This window comes from Athene cunicularia, assembly GCF_003259725.1.
Source record: "Athene cunicularia isolate RWA chromosome 2 unlocalized genomic scaffold, athCun1 chr2_part1, whole genome shotgun sequence".
In the NCBI taxonomy this organism is placed as follows: Eukaryota; Metazoa; Chordata; class Aves; order Strigiformes; family Strigidae; genus Athene; species Athene cunicularia.
In genome coordinates this window covers 103,375,094-103,392,121 of record NW_020799095.1, presented here as the reverse complement: position 1 = coordinate 103,392,121, position 17,028 = coordinate 103,375,094, and the positions used below count along the sequence as shown (strand labels likewise).

General features: G+C 35.7%; 1 protein-coding gene across 6 annotated transcripts in view; it reads right to left on the bottom strand.

Annotated features, from left to right (window-relative positions):
- The window catches only part of RBBP8 (RB binding protein 8, endonuclease), a 43,673-nt gene that overhangs the window by 21,207 nt on the left and 5,438 nt on the right, over positions 1–17,028 (bottom strand). For 2 of the 6 annotated variants that reach the window (XM_026843376.1, XM_026843381.1), the window contains exons 1-7: positions 16,764–17,021; positions 15,555–15,692; positions 13,806–14,030; positions 8,534–8,576; positions 3,832–3,927; positions 1,796–1,908; positions 97–172 (exon numbers count right to left, since the gene is read on the bottom strand). In XM_026843376.1, coding sequence (XP_026699177.1) covers positions 97–172; positions 1,796–1,908; positions 3,832–3,927; positions 8,534–8,576; positions 13,806–13,917 — 440 coding nt within the window. In that variant the 5' untranslated portion in view covers positions 13,918–14,030; positions 15,555–15,692; positions 16,764–17,021. Of the gene's footprint in view, positions 1–96; positions 173–1,795; positions 1,909–3,831; positions 3,928–8,533; positions 8,577–13,805; positions 14,031–15,201; positions 15,297–15,554; positions 15,693–16,763; positions 17,022–17,028 lie in introns of those variants that run through there. The other 4 variants (XM_026843377.1, XM_026843379.1, XM_026843380.1 and 1 more) reach the window with 4 other exon arrangements.

The window sequence follows — 17,028 nt, the reverse complement described above, 5'->3', positions numbered from 1 at the left end:
AAGACTTAAAAGCTCATTTGTATATTCCCAGGCATTACTACTGAGGAATGGGGGGGGAAAGGGGGCAGGAAATATCAAAAACCCCTCAAAACTTACTCCAACTCCTTCTGTACTTGCTGGAACTGTTCAGTTATCTTTTTATTTTCATCCTGTAAATTGTTTTTTTCATTCACTGCAATTTATAGGAAAAAAAAATATCAATGCACACATGTTAATATCATATAATTCTTAATTCTGTCATGTCCTTTAAGGAAATGGAATCAATTCTAAAAGCAATATCCTATACCCTCTCATTAAAAAAGTTGTAAAATGATGTGTTAGAAAAGGCAATGGTGTCACAATTACTGCATTATAATATCAGTTCCACACAATCATTAATTACTTTTGTCCATGTACATACAAGTGAGACTGTGTTGTAAAGATGAATGAATTGCTCACTCATCTCCATGGACAAAATTGCTTCCTTCTGTTGATGACAGCTATGTAGTATAAAGTAATTAGAACTTGGTCTTATCCACCAAGGCAACCAGCTAATTGGAGAGAATGGAAAAAAAACTCCTATTTCTTAAAAAAAAAAAAAATTTTGGAATTTAAGAGACTAGTTAGAAATTTTTTATTTTATTCACACTGTCTCAAACTAATGTAGTGATAGCTCCCAACTTTTCTGTTCACTTCAATTTTTACTTTCTTGTTCTTACTTCTTTTCTGTATATTTTACCTCTGGATTATTCTTGACTGACTTTTTTTGCTGGTTGCAGGAAACCAATAAATGTCACATAGATCTCAACCCAAACCCCCAGAAGACCACTGTTCTGTGAGACAGCGGCCAAGATTTGTACCTAATCGAGCTCACCTCAATTTTTAAGGCTCAGAGCTTTATTTAAAGATTGGTTGGGTTGTACCCTATTTGCTGTTAATCATTATATTCAAGGATTCAGAATATTTTTACATAAATAGCCAACATTAAAGGTCCTTGAAAAATCGATATATTTTATGTTAGCACAAAATCTAATATTTCTATAATTTAATTAAACACTGAAAAGCTACTTTTTGTGTCTGGAATTTCCCATATTTTAAATCTCACTGAATGTCTGCTTGTTCTTGATCAAGCAAGACAACTAAATGATACAAAATAATTAATTAATGGTAAAGATACCACTAACAATTTGAAATCTTGTCCTGTATTATTCAGCTCTTTATGAAGAGATTTGTTGTGTCCTGCCTTCATGTCACCTAGAAGAAAGTTTATTTTTTCTTGTTGCATATGTACTACTTCCTGAATTCGAAACAAGCTGGCTATGAGCTGCCTGGTGTAATGCAATTCTTCTGTTGCTTCCGGGGGTTATGTGAAGGTTATGAGTTTACTTCAGTTAAACTCCAAGACCAACTACAGGACAAAAGCTGGACCCAGTGGACTTCTGTTTGCTACTTTGTGATCACTGATTACTTTTAAAGTCAGGGTTTCCTTAGGAAAGGTGGCAATCAGTCATTCTATGCCTTAGCTGTAGGAATAAACAGAAGCAGACATGTTTTATCTAAAGTAGCTACCTTACACTGTAAGATTTACCACATCAGTTCATTTTTAGTATCAGCACTCCAATCTAAGAAGGTGGATCAAATGACTTAGTAAATGGTACATTACATATTTTCAGACTGTAGTTAAGTATCCCCTGACTGAACATCTTAGACTTACTAAACACAACATATATATAAATTATATCAAGTTTCAGGAATTCATGACGAACTAATTTACAAAATAGTATGTTTTGTCTTTAGACTCGTGGATAAAACTCACTAAGCTCAGTGATAAGTTTAAGATTCTGCTGCCGGATATTTTCAAACTCTTGCTGCTTCTTTCTCATATGTTCTTCGGTTACAGCACAACGATCACATAATCCTGCTCTTAATCTACAATAAAATTAGAAGAAAAAAGTCCCTTTGTTAAGAAAATATTGCCATACATGAAGCAGATATCCACGCTTAACTGGCCTTTTGAACAACGGAAAACCACATTTCTGACAACTATGCAGAACACCACTAAGTACTGTGTCTTTTTATGTTGACATAGCAATATTTTGAGATTTCTGAATGATCTAATATTACATGTACTAGTGTTTGCATAAATGACTGTAGGTATGGGAGACTTCTAAAACAGCATGCATTACTTTGGAGCATGCTACACCTTGCCAACAGAAAGCCTTTGTGAGGAGTCCTGCTAAGAACAGTCAGATATAAATTACCATTCATTATAAGTAATGTTCATTCAAGCAAATTTCAGTAAATATAACTACTACTTAATTTAAGAAGAATTTATCATTGTCATTAGCAAAGTAATCAAACATGAAGGACAAACAGTAAGTTCACTATGTAACAAATACCAAGCAAATGTGAAATCCTTTATCTTCAGACACCATTAATTAGAAGTGGATCCAGAAGTCTATGTGAGGCATTGCCTCCACTGTCTCTAATAGTTTAGATGAGCTGTTTAATGGATATCAGCTACCAGAAAAGGACTTGTTATTACTCCAACTTACTTGGCTCATTCATTCAAGCAGTGAAATATGTGTTCATTTTACAGGTGATAACTGAAGTGTATTTATTTCTGGTACATGACAAAAAGCATTCAACAGTATTACCAAAGGGAAAACCAGACCCTCTTCTGCCTGCTAAGTAAGAGACCAATTAGCTAAGAGTTCTGCACTGCTGCTGCTAGCGCATGAAGTATTAAAAACAAACAAACCACCTAAATTTCCAATTCCACAGTTGAATATTGGAAGTAAAAGCCATCTTGGTTTATGGGTATTTTAGTATTGTGGAATTATGGACAGAGCAAAATACTGAAATGCCTCTCATACTAGCTTATATGACTATGTAATAAACACAGTATTATCATCTTTATGTATTAAACTACATTAAATACTCTCTTTGCTTTCTGCAATGTGAGCACTTCATCTGCTAAGGGATTAGAAAATTTCATCTACTCTGCAAAGGTGTCTCTATGTGGTGTGAAAGTTTATTACCAGCACAGTTACAAATTTATTCCTAGTGCCTTTCACAGAGAAACAGAGTTGAAAGCAAAATCTGAGTGTCATAACTTTAAGATTTGAGATAACACAGGAATGTGGGAAAATTTTCTATGTAATGATCTCCTGTTCCCAGAAAGCTTCTGAGAGCCCATAGCAGCAAATTTAACATAGCTTTCCAAAACAGCAGTCCTTTTTAAAGACAAAAAAATTGCACTGTAATTTCATGTCTATTGGCTTTGATTTGCTATACCAGATTAAACAGGAATAAATGAGGGAAAGGGCAGATCAGGTCAAAAAGTGATCAGAATGCCTAAGTCCAAAAGAAGGCAAAGGACAGAAGCTGTGATTAAATTTAGATAAAACAGAAAACTGGTAAAAAAGACCCCCTCAAATCTGAAAGATTTCCTAGTGAGTTATTTAATGAGTTTCAAAGTATATAATATAGTTTTTGTCCTTGGGTTTTGTACTTTTATTACAACTCAATCAATACCAAATTTACCTCTACAGAAATGGATGGAAAAGAATGTATTTTTAAATGGCTGTCTGCCTCCCACACTGATCTATTTACTTCTATTTACCTTAACTGAACAAAGCAAGCTAAGTATGTCGAAAATAATGAAATAACAAAAAATTGTCAGAAAAATCTAAACTCTACACTTTTCTTTAAAACACACTATTTGTATTGTATTAGAAAAGGACTGGTTTACAAAAAAAACCCCACCCACAGCCCAACTTGCAAAATGTCCAGAGCTACTCTGTAAAAGCAAAACATAACAAACTCAAAAGCTAAAAGACACTACTTCACCTGTCTTCTAAAACCTTGATAGTGTCATGAAGTGCTTTTTGTTGTTCTCTGAGCTGTTGGTTCTTGGTATAAAACTCTTCAAGCCTCTCTGCATCCCTAAAATCAAACAGAGGAAAAATTAGTCCTAGCTTTAAGTTAAAGGTTTTTGTTTTTCACAAGATAATTCTTTCTGCATGTTTCTTTTATATTCTTGGGAAATGTGATTATAATCAGCACAAATATTAAGTTGAAGATAAATGAAGCAAGTGTTTCTGATGAATGGTAATTTAGAAATAGTCTGAGTTAGGAAAGGAGCAGCTAGTTTCTAATTCATAGTACAGCTGAGCTTCTGTTGATAAACTTATTTTTGCTCTGACAAAAAATTACAGTTGATGACAGTCAAGGCATAAAAGCTAGCACCATTCAAACAACAATTACAGGGAACATAAGCTCAAGCACTTCTATTACACTCTGTTGAGGAGCTGTTGGAAAGCTAATTGGGTGCTTTCACAATCAAGTCAATTTGGTCTTGTCTTAGCAGTGAGGGCATCTTACAGCGTGGCAAACCACATCAGGTTTGTAAAGCTCTGACAAATCTTTAGATCCTTTAGAGGTTTAGTTTATCAAGAAGCAATTCTGAGTGTATTCATATTATGGAAATCCATGTTCTATACAGAGAAAATAACTCTTCCCAAAAAAGTCAGAAATAGATTAGCTTGGGGAAAATACCTTCTCTAAAAGCCAGGACTATTTAATTAACAAATAATATTTCCTCCTCAAAAGAGGTAAGGAAAAGCAGCAATGTTAACCTCACAATTTTAAATCTCCTTCACTTTTATTATCAGATCACAACACCTCTTCAAGATTTAGTCAAGGCATAAGCAACAAGCACACAATTTTTTTCTACAAGGAAATTAACTTTCACTGAAAGCTAAGCAGCTGAATCTATATAACATGACAATGAATAACTTCTGAGAATTAATTCCCAGCTCTTCTTTTTATCATGGCATCCTTTGTATATCTCATGAAAGTGGGTGTTTGTTTTCAGTGTGCCCGAGATGAATTATCTGAGGAAGCCTTGAAACTGGCTCACAAAAAGCTGCTAATCACACATATTTGCTAACTTGTTGATACAATTCTTTTAGGCAGATATACTTTTAAATTGGCACTATCCCTTTAAGATACATTAGTAACTCATTTTCATGTTGTTGGTATTCAATTAATAAAAGAAATTAACAATCACACATCATAAAGTGAATGGGACAGCCTGAAGCTTTTGCAATGTACAATCACAGACATATTTTATTAATTCCAAAATTCAAGTACAGATATTTTATTTTTCTCTACTACCATCCAGACCAGTATTGTCCTTTTCAGTTGCATATACAACATATAAAACAATTACATGCAAACAGCATGAGGGACCATTTAACACCTGTACTTTCACTTGAGGAGGACAAAGTGTTAAAGTTCTGTTACCTCAGTTCATTAACCAAGTACAGTCAGGCCATGGAAAAAAAAAATTGAAGTCTGACAAAAGCAGCCTGTATTTTTCTAATATTTATGGCATAATTTTTTTTTTTTTTTACAGTTTATGCAACTTACAGAAGGCCTAAAATATCAAATTTTAAAATATTTTCTCAAACTACATTTAAGTTATTATATGGCATTAAGTTATTTGTAAAGTAAAAAGACATTAGCATCTACTAATACTCCACGCCTTCCACCTAAACTCTGTAAAATGTCACAAAAGAATATAAAATGACAGAAGGAACTAGGTTGTTGGGGTTTTTTTAGCATTTCAGTATACCTGATAAACATGACAGACATTTTTTGGCTATGAAGGCACTCTGCATAATGAACAGTTTCTGACCTAGCATTTACAAGTCATTAGCTCCAGTGCTGAAGTGGGATACAAAATAAGGCATTCATTGTCAGCTGATTACCAAGTCTGAAATACTAAACCTCAGGTATTCAGATGTACTAAGGAGAACAAGACCTCCTATGTAAGAGTGCTGTAGCTACAATGTGGTAATTGTAGAAAGATTCCATCAAACAATAATTAAACCATTCCGTATGTGTTCAGTCACATCACTGCTAATATCCATCATCTAGAAAATTAACTGATCAATTTAAGATTTCAGAATGTGGAAGCAACTCATGATACACCAGGTTAAGTTTACCATAACAGCAAGAGATCATTTCATCCTTTTTGATTAAAAATTAAATAACTACGTAATTGGTGAATTATACATAAGGAATAATGAGAAGCTAAATTAATTTTTTTCCAGGAAAGTAAGTGTAGCCTCTAAGCAGAAAACATAGCACCAAATATTTGCTAATTTGAATCCATCTAATAACCTAATATCATTTAATCTACTAACATATATTCCCTGTGATACTGCAATATCAGTCTTAATGTTCAGAAAGTATATCTTTAAAATGTAAACACATATGCTGTTTGGATTTTAATAAAAGATCTGACATCATTTCATGATACAACCTAAACTCAAAATCTTGATAAAGTTCATATGAATTCAGATTTCCAATTGACTAAAAATTCATTAATAGACCAAATAAGAAACTGGACTCCATTGCCACTTTTTAAAAAATTTGTGAACTTTTATGCACAATTAAACAGCAGCTGCAAATAGTATACACTATATTCTACTAGTGTTGGAGATCAAACGAGAAGCTATATAAAAGCTGACAAATTTTGACCCTGAGGAGCAGGTGCACATGCAGCGAAACAGGGAGTTAGCCACACAAACACTCTTGGAATTTTAAATCCTGCTGTAGGTTTGGCAAATTGCTTGGTAAATGCAGGGAATCCTGATGGTACCAGAATATGGTGGATGCTGTTGTGGATTAACTAATCATTCCTTCTGTGATTGTCCTGAACCGCTCCTTCAGCTGCCACTGCCCTCTTCTAGCAGCTTCTCTGCAGATTTTAGTCCTCAGAAAGTGCAAAGAAAACACTTGCACCTGCTCTGCAAGCATCTGAGTGACTCGATGCAGACAAAAGTCAAAACTGGAGGCAATTAGCCATAGCCTTCACAGATGAGATCTGTATGAATGCAGCTGAAACGTGAGAAAACATAACACTGCGCAGGCTCAGAATGATACTTTGGATTATCAAATGCCAGCATGATAGGCAATATTTAACTGAACTAAGCAAAACAAGAGCTCAGAGGAAGTTTGAGCACTACAAAGGATAAACAAAATCTGAAAAGATATCTAGGGAAGAGAGTAACACAGGCATTACACAACTTGAAGGCAATTTCTTCCACAAGCCTAGCAAAAAGAAACAACAATTTTCCTGGAAGTGAGACACAGTTATAATTACAGAACAGTTACAATAAAACTAGATGGCAAGTTAAATACGTATTGTAGTATAATCAAATTATACTAAAAAAGCCAGTATCATTGTAAGATGCATTCACATACTTCACGTTACAGGAAAAAGAAATACAGATTCCACAAGAGGGAATTTACTCCTATAGAAAGAACACCTTTGTTTCCCTCCCAACCAGAAATATAAGCACATCAGGGATTTTGGACAATAACTGCCAAAAATGCTTGACAGTTGCTTGAGTTACTGTTATACAAAACAGCACATGATGACCTAATTTTTCTAGACTAGGGGAGGGTTATTCCCTGCTTATACAATTTGAAAAATGTAACTAAGAGACAACTAAAAAAACCTAACGGGAATTAATGAGGAAGAAAACTGACTAGATGATAGAAATAATAATTCTGAAAAAGCACAAACTATGCTTGAGTGCACTGTGGCTACACTTTAAGATGGTATATCTTTAAGCCCAGATGGCAACGTAAATCTGGAGTATTTTTGCTAATTTTAAGAAGTTTAATTTCTTTAACATATCTATTATATTGTTTTCCAAAGTGGAAAAAGATCAAGTAATTTATTTTTTATTCCTCCTACACAGCACTTCATAAAGAACAACTCATAATGCATGTCATATGTAATATTAACATAATATTAATGTAATTAAACCGGTAGTAAAAATTTAAAGAATCACATTAGCCTATCTCTTATCACTTAATTAAATATGGCTTTAATCAGCAGAAGGAAAATAAAAGCTGATTTAATGCTGTAAACACATATTGTGATTCTACTGTACATGTAAGTCTTGTAATTCCAACTTTTTCCCCAAATTGCTTTGAATAAAAAGAACTAAAGATTAGTAGCAAATAATGACTGCAAAAGATATGTCTTAAACTATAAGCATTGAGTGAAAATTGGCAAGGTTATTACCAGAATCTTTACTGAATAACTGAAAGCTGAGTTAAGGCACAACACACAATATTAAAAAGGGCAAACGTAGCAGAAAAAATTGTTTTAAAAAATTGTCTTGCTGTCTTGTCACTTTTCTTTTACAGGTTTGACCTCATTTTTAAAGTGTCTCCCTAATTATCTTTTGTATTAGAAATGTCAACATCTTGATAGGCATCTTAGAAATACTGTAGATAAGAAAACCTTGCAAGTCATTTGTTCAAGGAAGGCAAACCTAGTGTTCAGGTTACATAACCTATAGAGCTACATATATCTTTAGATGACTTCAGCTGAATTAAAGTGAGCAGTATTTTGTAAACATCTGAAGAATCCATGAAATCTCAATTGATCTTACAAGAACTACAGTTCGTGAAATGGTACTCAGATTCTTCTTTAATAAATTAGATCATCAGGATGAGTACTTACAAGCATCTTTCCTTTTTCAACTTAGATATTTTCAGCTGTAAGCCTGAAAAGTGGAAAGAAGAAAATACATGTTATAGAATTTTGATTAAAAAAAAAAAAAAAAAAGAGTGAAACAAACTCTCCTCTTGCCAATGTCATTGGCAAAAAAATGTCACTCATTTGGAGAGAAAATAGTTCATTCGGGACTACTTGAGTGTGTTCTACAGGATCTTGGAAACAGTTATAGCTATTATGATTTCTAGGAAATGGGGACTTCTTAAACAGGTATAAAAATACCTTTGTAAAAAACCCACACATGAATACCAAACACTGTCATTTTTACTGACTGTGCCTACACAAGTAGCATAAAATATGTTTTGTGTACACATAAATGTGTAATAACCCCCGTTGAAATGTAGCATCCAACCACTGAACTGAAAAATGTGTTACAATGCATACACATAAAGGAAACATTAATAATACATGATTCCAGGCTTTAAAGCACAGGACAACATGCTCTGTTGGAGGTATCCTACCAGACCCTCTCAGCCAAAGCTTCTTTGGAACATCTTAAAGTGAACTGAGAAATGATATTTCATCTGTGGCCCTTCTCCCACTAAGGCCCACACACTCCTAAATGTATGTTCTGTGCAGAGGTACAAACTTCTGTAAATACAACTGATGGTCTCAGCAGGAGGAGCCAGCTGACAGCCCTACAGACCAGCAAATTTGCTTGAAAGGTTTTGGGTGCATTTGGATGTGCACGAGGGCAGGAAGATGAGGGTGCTTTAAGTATGGCACAGCTTAACAAAGCGGATGCAGTGCTATGGAGATTTATGTGCTGCTACTCAGACACAAGCTGGCCATTCCTATTCTAAATAAATGGTCAGAAATAATCAGACTCCAACAGTATAACATTTTCTGAAATTCAATCCAATAGAAATTTTCGTATGACATCAGAAAGTGATGCCAGGAAAAAGTCGTTACATTACATTTTCTTCAAACTATGAAAAGTTGTGAGCAGCTTCAGGTTAAACATAAGGTGTCTTGTGATCTTTCTTGCAAAAGCATTTGTCATTTAGGATAACAGAATAAATTTAATGAATCTAGAACATTTTTAAGAAAACTTCTGACAATTTTGAATCTAAACCAAAAACCACACACCAAACGCTGTATCTTCCTAACGAAAATGTAGGTTAAGGCAGCTAATAGACTTCTTTTTTCTCTCCCCTACCACACACAACTAGGAACACTCGAAGGGGAAAATGACTTTGCTTGAGAAGCTTCACTCTTCAGGCCACTTACAACATAACAGTCAGGCCAGCCAGAGTCTCAGGGAACCCATGCCACAGACTGCTACAAGATGCCAGTGAGAGACAATGAGATAAAAATGCACAGAGACTACTTGAAAAAATTTTTTTAGGAAATAGAGCAAGATTTCTTTTATCTCTAAAGTGTTCAACACCTGTGAGATGTTATGTTCTATCATGCAGATCAGCATAGAAAGAGGGTTTATTTTTTTAAGTAGTTGCTATTCATCAAGTCAATTAGGCATCTGCAATTAGAACCCCTATAAAGCATGCTTTAATGCTACTCCACGCCCATCGGAAGGAACGAAGCTGCACAACAATGCATCTCCTGTATGAACAGGTAGTCTGTTCAGTAAGTATTTAGGATTGTAACATTGGCAACCTGAGCCACAAATTGAAGAAGCAGTGCTCAAAAGGCCCAGTACTGTGCTACAGGTAACACTATCTCCCCTCTCACCTGAATTCAGGAGGAACCAAACCAGTTACTTAAAGGTTGCATTTTTTCTTAATTCAAATGACTGCAATGAGAAGGCAGGAATCCAGTTTGTTACATTTATCCAAGAGCATTGAATTACTGCATCAGGTGTAATCTCTTCCTTTTGCTTTTCCAGAGCATTTGGAGGTTTTAAACATATTCATATGAAGAGCTTTGCTTTTTCAGGATTTCCTTATTTAACACTCTAATTAGCGTATAAACTGATGTGGAACTACACTATGTACATTCCTGATTCAATTTCATCTTTCACACACACTATTTCCATGGAATACACAAGCTGCAGTCTATATAAAGCTACATTACCTAAAGCTCCTAAGTGCTTTAGCAAATGACATGTTGTCCCCATTAAAGTGATGGAGACTTTCTCTATCATTAGGCAGATTAATTAAATGCACAACATTATTCTATGAAACTTGTAACCTGATTAGACTATGTAACTGTAAAATTTCAATTAACGGCTATGACAACTTCTATTCTGATTAATTTTCAAGTGCATTAAATACACTTTCCTAAAACTGACAGTGCCTAAGAAGACTGCAGAATCTTTGTCATTGAGGTCTTCTCAGAACGGGTTGGACAAGCTTCTGTCAGCAATGACACAGACATAATCCTACCTTAAGGATATAGAGATGGACTAGATGACCTCCTAAGATGCCTTCTAGCCTTGTTTTCTATAATTATTTACTTTTGAGGAGCTTCCAGCCATTTCCTTTCCTATAGTAATGAATGAGATTGCTGTCCTCAATTTTCTCTGCATCTCTGACTACAGTTTTTTCCCTGTTAAATAGCTTCTGCTTTTCAGAGGTAAGGCATAATTGAAAAAAAAAAAAAAAACAAAACAAAAAACAAACAAACAAAAAAAACCCCCCAAAACACTAGGCTATTTCTTGTACACAAAAATGGCCTCACATTTCTAGGTTGAAATATGTTTCTTTTTAGTAGAGCTTTAGACTTGAATTCATCCTCAGGAATCATGTTGGTAAGACCCACATGCATGCAGTAAGTATCCATATAATTATTTTGAGCTAGATGTATTAATACCTGCAGAAATTAGTCACTTCATAAACAGAATTAAGTTACTTTCTAATTTGTGAGCACTATGCAAGTACCCCTCACATTCTACAGCTATGAAATAGAAGTAAATATAAAATTAAAAATAGACCATTATTCTGAGTTGCTGAGCACCTCTGAACTCCATGAAAAGTCAGCTGACATTGACCATGCCCAATATCTTTGGAAACTGGGTTGTTGGTCCTACTCATTGTCACATTATGAATGATTGAAAATGATAGCTATTTTGTCTGAAGAGGGCCAAAATTAGGATTTTTTTTGCAAGTGATCAGTTTAAAAGAATAAGAAGCTGAGTTTGTTCAGCTAACATGGTGAAAAAATACACCCTTTACAATACAGTAATATATATATATATATATATATAAAATAAAATCAATTTCAAACATGAGTTTGAACTATAGTCTATAGTCTACAGATATGTAACTATTATAACTTGTATAATATGCCTGACCATTTCAAGCTTATGTGTCACAAATCCTACTTTTCATGGATTTGTAATAAGTAAGAAATCCACCATTACAGTGTTCAGTACATTTTGCATTGTACATGCAAAAAGCTTTTTCTCCAACTAACTTTCCCTTAATCCACCTTCTACCATCTTTAAAATAATTTTTTGCTGACATTTAGATTGGAAACTCATGAGTCAATTTTAATTCTTATTTATAGACTTCAGAAACAAGTAAAGTCCAGGCAAGCCTGTGTTTGATGTTTCTAAAATATCTTCCAGTACCATTTTCTATAAGAGGATCCCCACCTTTTGAAAAAATTAACTATCCTTCAGGCATGTCTTTGATGTTATCATGGAAGACCTAATTTTACCTAACACAGTGTGGGACATACTGACAAAGGGCTAGGCATGAAAAAGACTGCCTAGTGGCAAAATTATCTGGCCACACCCAGCATGCATTCTAAAGAATATCTTCACTTGCATAAAGCAAATCAAAACTTTAAAATCACGTGCTGCACATCCCAAGAAACTAGAGAAGGGGTCACTTAACATTACCCTCTACATTAGTTTTTTGTTTGTTCAGTTTTTGTTGTTCAGACATGCCACAGATTGCCAGATCCCATTCTGTCAGTACTTCCATATTTATCTGCAGTTGACATCACACCCACTCTGAAAAGAACTAGCAAGAACTTAAAAAAAAAAAAAAGAAAAAAAGTAATAAAAAATAAGATTTTTTTTTTTTGTGGTTTGGGACACAAACTTATATTTCACATGATTATGCATACTTTTTTTTAATGTAACAAAATACTACTATCTGGTACATCATTTCTTTCAGTTGCCAAATAGATGGGTTTTTGGTTTGGTTGTTTTTAATTACTAACGTCAAGCAGTGAGGCCTAGCATTGCAAATTGTTGAGCTGAGACTTTCAGCAGGAGGTATGAAACATCTATACATCACAAAACAATCCCCCAGAGTTTTTGACATTAACAAGTAATGATATAACTGGACCTAAATATACAGACCTGGAACCACTTTGAGGCTGGTGGAAACCACCAAGGCCACTGGAATAGTCTGACTACAAAGATCCACTTGCATGACTAAAGTTCTTAAATCACGAAAACTCACCTGCTTTTATTCCAGCCTAATATAAATACCATTTCATGCATAAGGATATGCTTGTTGGAAGATCCATTCAAACGATGTTCTAATTCCATCCAAAAGAATGGATGGTGTGACTTAAGATTAGCAGAAAAAAATGTTAACTTCTTATGAAATATTTTTAGTAAAACATTTTATGAATGCTACTTGTAAACCAATATTATAAGAAGACTATAAATATATAGTACAATAATTCAGTTTTGAGTGTCATTAATTTCCTGCACTACTGAAGAATGAACAAACATTAACAGTCAATCCATAGTAAAATTGATATCACAGGTCACAAACTATAATGTAAGAATAAGCAACTCATAGATTTTGTTGAGAAAATTTAGAACACTAATACTACTGAAGTGAAATATATTTCTTCAGTTTTTAATCTGCAGTGGTATTTTGCAGAAGTTAAGGGGAAAAAAATGCAGACAATTAATGTATCTCAAGTCACTAAACTCAATGGTAAAAAAGAAAAAAAAGTCATTGAATAACTTGATTTGGAAACACAATCCATTAAAGGTAAAGTAACATTCAAGTATTTCCTAAGCAAACACAGATCCCATGTAACACTGTGTCACTTTTTCTTCAGTGACCTAGTAAATCATTTATACTTGTTGATAGTTTAAATCTGATCCTGTTAAGCCAAGCTTACGTGGTCAACATGTAAGGATCATTGTAATCACCCAGTCCAACTTTCCACATAACACAAGACATTCAAAATCTGTTTGGTTCCATGCAGATGAAGTGGTACTTTGGTTCAAAGTTTTCCTGTGGTGACAGACAGCCTTCTGTGAACCCAGAATTTAACAATTTACCTTGCACTTCTTTATCATGACATTCTTTCAGTTTGGACCACAATTCCTTGAAGAAATCTCCTGTAGGTTCTGCAGAACTAGGGCTCCCACAGCTTCCTCCAGAAGCATTCATCTTGTTTTTTTCTGCTCCCAACTTCTTTGACTTATTTGCAGAACTGGCTCACTCTCACACTTTGAGTTTTAAATTACATAGTTATGAAGCTGTTTCTGAAGACAGGTGTATGCCTGTAATGACAGATCGACAACACTTACATTTGTGTTTATCAGAGTATAACTTGCAGTCATGGATGAAATACAAAGCTTACTACCTATCCTTGTCAAGTTGTACTTACATACTGACAGTCACCCTAAAAATGTGAAAGATGCTATGTATTTTGCTACAAGTAATTATAAACTAACAGAATTTTTTCCTTTCCCTTAAACAGCTATCAACTTAAAATTAGATTAAGATGCTTAGGAGCCTTTATTCTTCTCCTTTGTAAAGCTACAGTTAAACAGAATTCCTATTTTCTAAAAGTAACCCATGCTTCCAAAATCCAGCTATCAGCAAAAGCATTTGTCAAAAGTTTTATCAGAGATGAATTTGTGTATATACATCCTTTACATAAACATGGATTCAAATGACACCCTTCTGCAAAGAAAACCTTACATTCCCTTTAAGTCTTTGTGATTCTATATTGAATGATTCCCACTCCCTGAGAAGGAAATAGGAGACTAATCTCAAAATTTATAAATCTCCACAACATTAGTATTTGAGAACTATCAGACAGTTCCGTCTTAAAAGCCAGACTGCCTACACAACTGAGAACAATCTTACCCATAATTCTTAGTTGTTTTGAAGGGTTTCTTAGCACAGATGATGCCCTCAGGTAAACTACAAGGGAAGCATGGTACTCAGATCTGGGTCTGAGCCAAGGTATTCAATTCTATTGGCACTGGGTGTCCAATGTTGAAATAATCATAATCTCTCTGTCCTTCCGTTCCCCATGTGTGAAAGTGGACTTTCTAAGTTTTCCCAATTTTTACATGGTCAATTTTAAACAAACACTTTTGAATAGGAACTGTGTCATTATCAGGTGGACACAGCTATCTCTATTAATCTGTAATATAAATTACAATGAGAAAAAAAGATCTAACATATTTTGTACTATTTGTAATGTAGCAGCCTGAGCAAGCAAACCACAGTGTCTATATAGGCAAATAAAAGGAGCAATTTGCTCTCAATTTTTGAGGCACAAGTTATAGTTGTAGTTTGGATAATACAAGGTCTACCATTAGTCAACAAGCTGCATTTCCTGTCTTGAGAGCCTTCAAGCCACTTAGAATATTGTAGATGCTGGTTTAGCTGGTCCCCTAGATTCACCATAATAAAATGTTCAGTCCAGTGGTCAATGACCTAGTGTAGGGCCTGGAGGCCTTGGTTCCAGTCTCCTTTCTCATATCTCTGTGCAGAGTCCTAAGCAAGTCACTTTTCTTTCAGTCTGGCTCTCTTTAGAATGGAATAAATATAACAGAATAAATGGAACAAAGCATTATTCTCGACAACACAGGAACACTTGAACTGTATGTTTTCTATAGTATAAGGATACGTAAAAGTAATGGAGCTGACAGAACACTCAGTAATCATTTGGTAGCTCCACATTTGCTTTAACATGCTCTCTCCACAGAAAATACAGTGACTGTTTCAGTTACCTGGTTTCAAATTAGCAAATGTTCTTATATTAAGAGAAGTTGTTAAAAAAAAATTACCTTTTCAAGTTAACAATGCCTATAATTCTTCAGCAGAAGTTGAATAGTAATCTGTTTGTATCTTTGCAGCTCAAATGCTCCACTTTGTGTGCAGTCACATTAAGCCATCTTACAATGCTTCTCTGTGCAAGAGATTGTCTAGTGACATCAGGAATGTCTTTTAAATTCTTACTTTTCTACCTTCAACAACAGATATCTCGGAAAACCTTATTTTTCCAGAGAAAAAGCACTGGGGCAGCAAAATCAACAAACTTGCTCTTATTGTCTTAGATGTATGTCAGATAAATAATTTTAAAAAAAAAAGGGCATCTAACGCTAAAATTAGTAAAGGCTGTCCCTAGTGGTTTGGTTGGGTTTTGGTAGGGTTTTTTTCCCCCCAAAGACGAGTGTAAGAAAAATATGCACAAAACTTGCTCAGAGTTTCTGCAAACGGTTAGTACAGCAACTGAATACAAACGGAGGGGAAGGGAAAAAAAAAAAAAAGAAAAAAAGAGAGCAACGCGTTTTCCCAAGCTTCACCTGCTTCAGGATCCCAAAATGATACACTGCTTTCTACAGGTGTTCAACCTGTCTTCACATAGAGGGCCCCCAAAAGGAGTTCAAGTAGAGCCTTTGACAGGTCCGGGCAGTTGTAGAGGTGTAAAAGGCATTCATTGATGTCAGCTTCTTCACTTACTCTCTAGTTGTAAGAAAGGACTTTCCAGTCCTGAGAGGAAAAAAACACCTGAGCTGGATGTACAGACACTTGCAGACAGGGAGAGAACTGGAAGCTGCCTGAGGGGGTGAGGACCAGCCCCTCTCCCAAAGGCCCTCAGACAGGGCTTTGCTCCTATTCTCCTATCCTCCCGACTAACCTTTTCACAGAACAACATAAACATTTCTATCTCCTCCTCCTTTCAATCACCAACTCCCTCCAGCATCGTAAGGCTTTGCGCAGCTACGTAAACGACTACACCCCTGCACATCTCTTCATCTGCCCTGGCAGTTAGCACCGATAACGCGCTGAAGCTGCTTATCTGTATTTATACTTGGCTGACAGGAACACATTGCCCCACTGTGATTCCGGAGAGCACAAAGCTTCCTGAACCCCTGACCCTCACCAAAAAGCCTGACCACCAGCTGCTCCTACAAATTCAACTCTCCGGTACACTCCCAGCGGTGACTCCCCCCCGCCTTCCCTTTGCACAAACACTTATACAATAAACTCACTCGTAAGAGACGCCGGGGTGCTCTGAGATATCCTGCCATGACCAGCGCTTGGGAGCTTGCCAGGCGGGAGCAAGCTCCGGCCCCTCAACCGCCCCAGTTTCCCGCCAGGCCTGTGTCACGCCCAGGGCTCTGGACGGCAAGGGAGGGGGTTGGCATATCCCACACGCCCCTTCTCTCGAGCGGCAGCAAGGCCGGCCGGAGCCTCCGAAACGGAGAGAACGGGGAAGCGCGGTTCACTCCCCTCCCCCCCCCGCCCCGGGGGCTG